The following is a 10277-nucleotide window of genomic DNA, read 5'->3' as shown; positions in this document are numbered from 1 at the left end:
ATGCAGGTGAGTAGGTATGCAAAGTCGAAGTTATTGAAGATATTTTGGGAGAAAGGAAGAAGTTTGTTTGAGCTTATTAGTGTTTGTAGTGGCCACCACTACAAAGTTGGTCAAAACGTGGGAGGAAGGTGGGTAACACTTCGACCTCTAATCCAATGGTTCGCACTTCTATCCCATTCATGCGACGTAGATAGACGAGACGGAAGGCAATACGTGGTAAATGACAACTTACGACGACGAGAAAAGAAAGGATTCAGCCACCAAAGAGGGGAAAAGAAACAGATTAAAGGGCCCCCCCTCCACCAGTCAGTTTTCCAGGACGTACGTGGAGCCGCGCTGTCATGTCTTGCCCGTTGCAACACGGCAGAGGAAGGAATACGGTAGAAGGGCAGGGCTATAAGAAGAGGGGATATACACTGTATGTATTGTCGCAATACCTGAAAGTAGTATGCAGGCAGGGGATGTAGAAAAGGAAAAGGGGGGGGAAAAAGAGAGGAAAATGGACGAGAGGCAAATCAGCCGTGTCTCTGCTTGAAATTTTGGACCTATCCCTTTCACGTCAAGACTGCAATACAAATAAGGTAGGTAAGTAGGTAGGGAGGTAGGTAGGTGGCTGCAGAGGCCCACCACTGGATGCTTGCTAGTTCCCGTCCCAGACTGGTTGTCGTCCCTTCTCCAATTGGTCAATCGAGGGTATATCGCAGCTTTCCTTAAAAATTTTCCCTTTCTCACTATTCCATTTTGTTCTGATCCGTCCCTCATTTTTTTTTCTGTCTTTCTTCTTCGCGAGTCTTACAAATCTCTCTTTCTCGCGTCTGGTCACCCGCCCCGGCTTTGTTTTCTGCTCGGAAATCTACCGATAAGAAACATTTTGCCTACCCCTCCCTCTCGTACTAGGGAGTAAAGAAACGTTGACAAGGCTACCTGGACCTCAACCAAATAATTGAGCGAGAGAGGAGAAAAGAGAATTGGCAGCTCGATTAAGATGGATGTCCCGGCCTACGTCGAGGGTGTGCGTTTGGGACCCGCCAGCCCTTGGCAGTACCTACACCCCTGTTTGTCACCTTTTTCTTTTTGAGTTACCCCAAACCCTGTCGACATGGGGGTATCCCCTCCCCTGCAACTCCTCCTGGTGGGGCTAACTGAACCAGGTACCTCGTGGTCCCAAAAGTTCCAGTCAATGTGCTAGGGGTTCCCAGCAGGTACGTACCTCGCTACCGTGTGGTTGAGGTAGGTCAGGACCTTTGGCCCACTACTATAGATGGCGCCTGCCACACGATTATCGATTAAACTGACTCAGCATGTAATCTTTAAGGCACTTGCCAGTTTGGTTTTCCAGATTCGACAATCTCCTCCACACTCAACCTACTGTAGACTAGCTTCGCCCATCTACTGTCCTCCTCCAGGTCATCGTTGTGTGTTGTTGCACGACAGGGCCGGGAAGAAGAGGAAGAAAAAGAAAAAGAAAAAAAGAGGGCCGGGGCCTAACGAGATCTCGCACAGGGCAGATCGTTCAATTGGCGAACCCCGATCGTTGTCTCACCTTATGTTTTTGTTCTCGGGTTCTCCCTCGATAATGGCTTTCGCAATCTACTAGCCTGCTGCCGATAGTATGTGCAATCCCTAAAAAGAAGAAAGCTGGGCTAGGACGCACCGAAAACTTGCGGGATACCTGAAGCTGCCTGTCGTTCAGGATAGCGGGCTCCTTGGATTCAGTTTACTGGTACAATATTTAGAGCCAAAAGTAGTACCAAGTAGGTACATAGGTCGACCAGGTACTGTGTGTCACGTACATGCCCCCTCCTAGCAGGAAAAATACCACATTCTCAAAACATACTAGACAAGTTTCCCAACAAAACGTGGCAAGGAACATAAAAACTTACACTCAGGATCTTGTTTCTTTTGCCAAAATTTGCACTGGCTTGCGACAATTTATAAGGCAAGGGATATTGCAGCCAGTCTTTGTGAGACAAAAAAAACTTGGTGGCTTACCTGTTTGAGGGCTGGCCCAATACCACATCACACCTCCCATGATTTTTGCTTTGTGGGACATACATGACGATATGTCGTCTGATAGATCATGTGAAGGGATACTTTCGAACGGGGTGGAAACAAGGAAACAACTGCAAGAAGGAAGAAAAAGAAACAGTCTAGCACGGCCATCCGTCAATCTTCCTTCCCATGTGGTCCTTTGCTTTCGCCCGATAACCCCAGCTTGACCCGGGTCTCCATTTCACTAGATGACATGATTACAAGCTCCAAGCTTGCTGGGACAATCACAACAGTGACCCATTTCTGGCTGTTAGGTTCGTAAGGCCCACTGGGTTTTGGGTAGCTGAGCATTTTGGTGAAGCTATCCCCTTGCGGTACTAGTATAGGCTCCTATCTTTTGTAGCAAGAGAGCTCTTTTGACGAACTGACTCTCCATCCGTTACCGGGTCGCTGACCGACCCCCACTCTTCCTCAAAAGTCGGGTTACTGTCCACATCGGTTCTCGTACTCAGGCTGATCCGTGGTGTATTCAATGTTTCAACCTTCAAGCAGCCCCTTCCCTGGTTGTAGATTGTAGATTCAGCGACATAATTACCATATCTAGCTGGTGAGGATTCGATACCTTGGCAGCTGATTTTCTTTTTTTCTTCCTCGACACGCTAGTCCATCAAAACAAAGCGACTTGCTTTACAACACTACAGGGTTAATACCAGCTCTCACAAACTCCGAGCCTTTCAAACACGAGGTGACTGCGTTACAAATCATTCGAGTGGCTTAGAACAAAAGAAAGAAGACCTAGCCTTGGCGTGGACTTTCCCCAGAAAGATGGCTTTCGGCCGGCGTGTTAGAGAAGCAGAATATCGTTATTCGCACTAAAATAAAACCGTTGACGGGAGGGAATTAAAAAAAAAAAAAAAAAAAAAAAAAAAAAAAGACGGAGGCAGATAACAAAAAGGCATCCAGCATTTTTTTCTTCAATATCGATCCAGCGCCTAGTCTAGTGCCAAACGTTCGGATGCTGGGATCTTCGGTGATCATGCCCTCGTACTTTGTCCCCAGCCTCTCATGTGGAGAATGAAGGTTTTGAGAGTCAGCCGCAGCCCGCTTTCTCCTGTCATCCTGCTCTGCCTGTCTGTTGGTACTTTCGGATGAATCTCAGGATTGCTCTTGGCGTAGCCTTCCCATGCAATGGACTGGCATTGTGGCAACAATAATAATAATGATGATCTAGTTTCCGCAAGCGACGTTGGAGCTGAGCCGGGCAGCTATTGTTGGAATCATCTTGCTTGGCATATCATGTTTTGGTTGTTTTAATCGAGAAATATCATAATTACAAAAAGTCCGATGTTTCATGCACGAATACCTAAGCTGACATGGTCGCCGAAAGGCGAAATTAACTGAAAAGGCTGACTTTTTTGTTTATTTTTATCATAACCCGATAGAAGTACGGCCCTAACCCAGACTAACAAACACCGGATATCGCAGGTATAGTCAGCTAAGTGAGAAATTTAGTAGAGTCTTTTGTAGTTGAAACTTAGGGCTCTTCGATTAGCTCAGGTGGGAGGTTGCAAGGGGAAGCCACAAATTAGGGCCGGATTTCACCCAACGGTCGACCCGTGTAGCCCCGAACTTTGTCCAGGAACAAAAAGTACAGACAGACAGGGGAAGTTAATTCGTGAGGAAGCATTGACGCACGCTGGGTAACGGGGTGGCTGTGCAAACACCGTTCGGATATGCCCGGGGGGGGGAGAGGATTTTTGCTTTAAGCAAAATCGGCGTGGGGATTGAGACAAACATGTTCAACGGCTGCCGGCTGCCGAGCCCACATTATCCTGGCAGAGCGGTGGACTAATTGAGACGACCAATCAATCCCAGAATGGACCTGAGAGTTATTTTTTTCTATTGACACACACACACACTCACTCACACAGTCATACACAGCCGACACGTGTGAAGGAAGGGGGGAAATAATAAACCGATGTCCTTTGCCGGACCCATCAATGATCTGCTTTCTGCTTTCGGTAGAAACCTTGACGATCCCACAGAACTTCTGGAATTATACGAAGGAATTAGAATGCTTTTGACAGCTAGTTCCCCACTCTCGCTTTCGGATTTCTCTGAAGGCCGGTCTCCTCTGGGTAAGCAGTTGACCTAGGACGCAAAAGAGAAATAGTTCTTTATCGACAATGCAGAGGGTAGTTTGGTGCACTTGACAAAACCATACCGGAGCGACACTTTGGAAACTGCTTACAGGAAAAACTGCCCGGCTTCCGACCCGTGTCCTGCAATTGATTTTCTGGGTAGGCCAATCGAAAATGACATGCGGGTTCCCCTCCAGTTCGTGAAGCTGCAGCTTATATGTAGCCAAGAGAAGTACCAGCCAAGCAAAGCAAAGAAAAAAAAAAGAAATCTGTCGCATGCAGCGCAGAATATGTGATCGCGTAATGATTTAGCCAGACTGCAGTACGGTAAGCAGTAGTAGTGTGCGCAATTTACGGGGACGCAGGAGTTCCCAAACAGGCAAAATTATTTCCGTTGACTATACGTAGTAAAAACATATTTTGCTACTTTGAAGGTCAACGTTTATTCAGAGACCTCCCCGAACCCAGCAGATAAGATCTCTGCCGACCTGGTCTGGAGTAGATTGAAGAATGCCGGCTCGAGATACAAACGCCAATGGTTTTATCCATCGTGCATATGTGGACCACCGCCTTGCACATTTCATGCATATTTCCCCAGGTGCCGCCGGATGCACTACACTAAAAACGGCGGGCGACATGCAGAGGCAGGCCCACAGCTGTTTGGGCTCCTTGTCCAATATTTGATTCTACATAAGAGGTAGGCGATAAGTGGTGGATCAAGGGTGAGGAAGCGAAACCGGGGGGAAAGCATGACGATGACAATGATAATGATGCTGATGATGCTGATGATGTCGTACTGTATGTAGTATATGCCATGCCGTCTGCCGTAGACGCGCGCTACATTTTATCGTCCCCAAATATCAGCGGCTCATGTGTGACCTCATATTGGATATTGGAACGGTACGGCCAATCATGTGATCTGGGGTGGGCGCGGGACGTCGGCGGCAGTTACTGATGAGCATCTTCAAAACAAGAAGGAGTGCATGCGGAATTATGCAACCATCGCGTTTTACTAGTTTTGGTAGGTAGGTCCTAGGTAGTTAGGTGATTTTTGTTGCTCTTGTTCTCCCTTCGAATCAGTTCATGCCGCCTCTCCATCCACCTGATTCTTCCTGCGTACGCGGCAGACAAGCTGACCAAGAATGGCCAAAATACACACCTGGCCGAGGTAGGAAGGCAGCCTGGCCCGGTATTTGCTGGCGGAATGCGGGGCAGGATGGTGTGCGACTGCGGAGGTGCCACAACCAAATCTAGTCTAGTCTAAGCACATATTGAAGAGAAAAAAAAACGGCACGGCTCGAACTTCTGTCGTGCGCGCCAATCAAATGCTGCTATGGATTGCAAGGTTGAGTAAGTTCAAAGCACCTAAAAGCCACCTGGATATAATTACCCATCAGTCTTTTGCGCAACATACTCGGCAACTGATAGGAGCGCATTGAGGCTCTCATTTTTACTTGCGACAAAATCATATCCAAATAGATTGAGATTAATTCTTGTCCAGACAAGCTTCTATCGCGTGACTCCGGCGCGCAACATGGAAAAAGTTTTGACATCCATGACTTGTTGCGCGTATTCCCGCGAGCCCCGGCGTCGTGCAGGGGTTCAACTGCGCATGATTCTTTTCAAGCTACATGAGCTGCAAAACTTCGCAAGGGACGGAAGCATGGCGAGTAAATCAGAGTGAAGCAAGTGGATGGCGGCAGGCGCAGACGAATGCAAAAATGATGCTTGGCAGACGCACCCCGCTCCTGGCTTTTTTACTTTGTAATCGAGGAGTTGAGGACATGGCTTGGGTTTGTGGGGCATTCTGCAGGCGGAAGACTAACGGCTCATGAGTATGAAAAGAGAGACTCGCGGCAACGGATGCATCATTGCAGGTAAGAGTATATGCGCGGTCCCTCTCTAAAACGTTCCCGCTTCTCACAATCAGCATGCACGCACTGGAGATGGCTTGCAAACAACAGTTACCCGAAATCGAGCAAAATGGTTTCCCTCGGGAGATGTTGCTGCCGTTCAGACGTATACCATAAATGGCTCGTCTCTTGTTGCTTTCGTTAGGAACTGCACGTGAAAAAGAAGAGGAAGAAAGAAGAAGCAAAGTCGTGTGGGGTGGATCGTTGCGCCACACCCGTCGTAAATCGTGGTATTGTCGCCATCACACAAAAAGCCCAGATCTAATTAATAGCCGTTTACGTTATGGCCGGCCATTTTCGACAACAATCCGAATGACATTACACTCCTCCACACACGTCATGTTCATCGCAAGTTTTGTCCCCGCCAATTTCCGCCATTTCCTAGTGCGCATTGTATTGGAGAGGTGGGGAGAGAAGACGAAGAAAAAAGACGAAAAAGAAGAGAAAGAAAGCTGCGACCTGGTACCAAGAATTTTTTTTTCTTTGCGATGTAGTTCAGCTGCAAGCTGCATGTTCATCACATTTTGGGCGACCACCACTTCCGGAGATCTGATCCAGGGGCACACTACCATTCGTCCATGCAGCTGGGTTCGCATTCGTCTGATCTCAATCAAGACAGCTGCCGAAGAGCTCCTGCTGTACCATACTTTTCCCCGACATACCCGATAGCAACAGCACCCCTCCCTCAGCACAGCGAACTAATGCGAACTCCATCGGTCTTTTTTAAACCTAGTCGACACCCTTTTTGAATATTCCATGTATGTATGCTTGTCCGCATTCACTCCCGTCATCAAGTCCTTTCCCACGAATAATGCGTGCGGGTTCGGGGTCCACAGTCGTTTTATTAGCGTCACCTTGCTTTGCTAGTTGCAGAAGTCGGGCTCCTCCCAAAAGCAAAAGCCCCACGTTTTTCTTTGGGTCGCAAAGTCCGTGGTACATGCGGGATACCTTACACCACAAGTGCTTGTACTTTGTATACGCAGTACTACGTCGCACTACGTATTTGACGAATGGGAATTGCCCAACTCCACCGTGATTGTAGGTAACATGCACATGCAATGCAAGCACTTGAAGCGAAGGCGAAAGACCGAAACCGCAACAAGTTTGCGCGCGCGTCTCCGTCGCGGACTCGTACGTATGTACTCGATGTGGACTGATTGCAATACCTGAGCATCATTTGACCACGCAGACTTGGCAGAACAACAGGGGTGGCAAAAGCATGATCTCACTATCGAGGTCACTTACCGTCACATATCATCCCTCACCATGTATGCACTACTGTAGGTGTAGGCAACGAGGACATAACCTTTGTCCCCCTGGTCAATCGTTTTCCCGTACAGACAACCGGCTGTCACATATCACAGTGTCTTCTGTAGATCAGAAGGCTTTCCGACAGTATAAAGAGAAAGCCATTTATTAATACCAACCGTTGCTTTCTTACAAAAACTAAAATATATTCCCCACAACGAATTGATTTCCCAAGTCGGAAAGGGAGCATTCCTTCTCTGTCGTGACGGCTTCCAAGTCGTACTACAAACGGGCAGGTTTTCCTCATTCATGGTGTAAGTCGGTTGGCATAGCCCTTCACCGTCTACCCGGGGTTCCCCTGGCGCTGGGCTGGATGGTAGTTGGAGGTCGACAAGGGGGCGTTCCTCAGCTGTCGGGGCATGTCCTAATGGGGTCGCCGCTGCCTACATTGATTGATAGTACTACCGTACTATCTTCCCGGCCATTACAGTACATAATTTTCTGGGCTTGGCGAACTTCGAGAACTTGGCCATCTGTACTGTTTGATGTTGATGTAAGGTCTATCTTTGGAAATGGGAAGGTGTCTGTACCTACCTCAATCTACAGAAAACCGGCGGGGGCACGTGGTGGTGGGGTGATGGATTTGTATGTGATAATCTCTACTATGGTACATACCTTAGGTAGGTTGATAAAGTAGCAGTGACTTCTCCGCTCTTGTACAGATTGGCCAATCAAGTGATTTCTGAAATGCTTCCATCCTGAAACAGCGTCGAAACAAACACGTCCCAAAAATCTGCAGGAAAAACCAAGATTCTACTCTCTTTCCTCCAAATCCACACCACCAACAAAATGGTGCCAACAAAGCTGCGAAAAGAAAAGCTGGGGCAAAGATTACGTGCCTGCGCCACTTTTGACACCACCCATCAAAGTGTCATTGTCGTAATAAGATTCGGCACTAAGGTGCCTTGGGTGCTATGAATAGGACCCAAAGTAGCAGATAGACTAGACCGGCCTTCAGTCTCTTCGGACCTGGGTCCGCTTTGCGCTATCTTACGAAGTAGTACGAAGTAGGTTCCTTACCTTAATCATGCGCCTACAGTAGGTGGTCTCCCTCTGGCAAATGTAGCCGAAAGCCACACCCCTCGCGGGATTTACAGGTCCCCTGATCCGTTCCTGTCAAGAGCACGTGGCTCTGCATACCCACAATACGCAGGAACACCTGCTTCGTACGACGATGTCGCCAAAAGTGGAGACGGGTATGGTGTGGCAATACTGACTGCTACCTACTTGACCGAGGACTGTATCAGTAGTAAGTAATACGGCTACTATCCCCGGGCACAAGTCTTTCCTGGTTGGCTGTTATTATGAGAAGATGCGCATGCATGAAGCAAGTGCTCGACGTGGCAATTTGTTTGAGCCCGTCGCCAGAAACTCGCAAAGAACCTTGACAACAAAGTTGTCCCATGCGGGGGAAATGTGGACTGTGATATGAGTTTGCCGCGTTTGCCTTCTTTGCTATCGTGAAATGAATTCCCGTGACTCGCTCAAAGCTCGGTGGTACAGTATAGCCCGTATTATATGTGGCCCCGGCCAGACACGGATCCCGACTTAATACTACATAGTACGGGCGGAAATGAGCCCAATCAATATTCGGGTGGCAAAAATCATAGTACCATAGTAAACCAACCTGTAATGATTATCGTACTCAAGGACCGGGCTAGGTCTCTGGCATCGAGGACCCTTCCTCCTTCTTTGCGCATGAAAGAGCCCGTGAACACGGGACGCAAAACTTGTGTCGCTGTTTTCCCCGTCTTGTCATTCCTCTGTCATCCATCCGACCGCTCCACTCGGCCGGGCAATCCAGGGTTTTCCAATACGCACACGGCGGACGAAATCGCGGCTCGTCTCTGCTTGACAGGAGTCTGGACCCTGCCCGCCTGCTGGGGACCGGTCTGGGGTTTACTGAAGGAACCAAGCTCGGAAAAATTCTTGACGAGCATCTTTTTTTTTCTCGAGTCTGTGCGCGCCCGTGGAGTGCTTTGACAGCCAGCCCGACCGGTCTGGCCGGATCTCGGCTACAATTGAATCAAAGGAAAGACAATCCGAAGACGGATCAAAATGGAATCATCCTTTCTGCCCCGTCCCAACTAATCTAAACACCGCGCGTCTAGGAAAAAAAAAAAAAAAAAAAAAAAAGCCCACCTGTGTTGATGATTTTCTTCCCATGCTAAATCGGTTCTGGTGCAGCTTGCAGGTCCCGAGTCTGAACTTCTGGGACGCCGTGCCTGGAACTTAAGGGGCTTCCACACATGTTACATCCACAGAAGATTTTTTTTTACTTCTTCCTAATTGATATGGATGGTGGGGGTTGACACACACACACACACACACTTTCAAGATTCTTGCGATCTTCGTGTGGTAAATCCCAAGGCTACCACCCTACAGGCAAACTTGAAGGGTTTTCACAAGCTTGACGGTCCAGGGGTCGTTCACTGATCAACGTTACAACCCAGCGCACGTTCAATTTTGATCAGTGGAAACACCAAATAAAGACCCTGAGCAGAACGTCTGCGGAACCACACGTACCAAACTTTGGAACCCATGGATCGGCAAAACACCGCTGAGCATTTTTGAGAAAAGAATACACATTTTACAACAAACCCACATCTGTACATACAGACACCTATCTATCACACTCACACCGCTTCTTTTTAAAGTACCTGGGTAGAAAGTTATTACTTTCATTCCAGCCTACATATATTGCTGCATGCAAGTGGGACTGTTGTTTATGAGGGGGCAAGCGTGAGGTCTCGGCCGCGCATATTTTGATCACCTACTTTACCTGCCGTTCAATTACATAGTCGTTTACACGGAACATCCTGCACTTGCTTTGGGGGGGAAAATCAGGATTGCTATCAAGTAAGTATCTGGGGTTCGACGTCGCCTTGTTCGGGCTTTTTCTCGGTGGCGCTATCTCGCCTAG

The 10277-nt window shown here is 48.2% G+C and overlaps 1 protein-coding gene across 1 annotated transcript; it reads left to right on the top strand.

The window, feature by feature from the left end:
• Window positions 1-7603: 7603 nt before the first annotated feature.
• On the top strand, window positions 7604-9431 carry MGG_17726 (uncharacterized protein; the record flags this gene model as incomplete). The annotated part of the gene is made up of 6 exons (XM_003719892.1): window positions 7604-7608; window positions 7754-7847; window positions 7901-7939; window positions 8313-8361; window positions 8508-8603; window positions 8973-9431. The coding sequence occupies 6 exons, from the start codon at window positions 7604-7606 to the stop codon at window positions 9335-9337; spliced, it is 648 nt and encodes a 215-aa protein (XP_003719940.1). The 3' UTR covers window positions 9338-9431.
• Window positions 9432-10277: the final 846 nt, after the last annotated feature.

This window comes from Pyricularia oryzae, chromosome 6 (assembly GCF_000002495.2).
Source record: "Pyricularia oryzae 70-15 chromosome 6, whole genome shotgun sequence".
NCBI lineage: Eukaryota > Fungi > Ascomycota > Sordariomycetes > Magnaporthales > Pyriculariaceae > Pyricularia > Pyricularia oryzae.
This window is presented reverse-complemented; position numbering and strand designations above follow the sequence as displayed.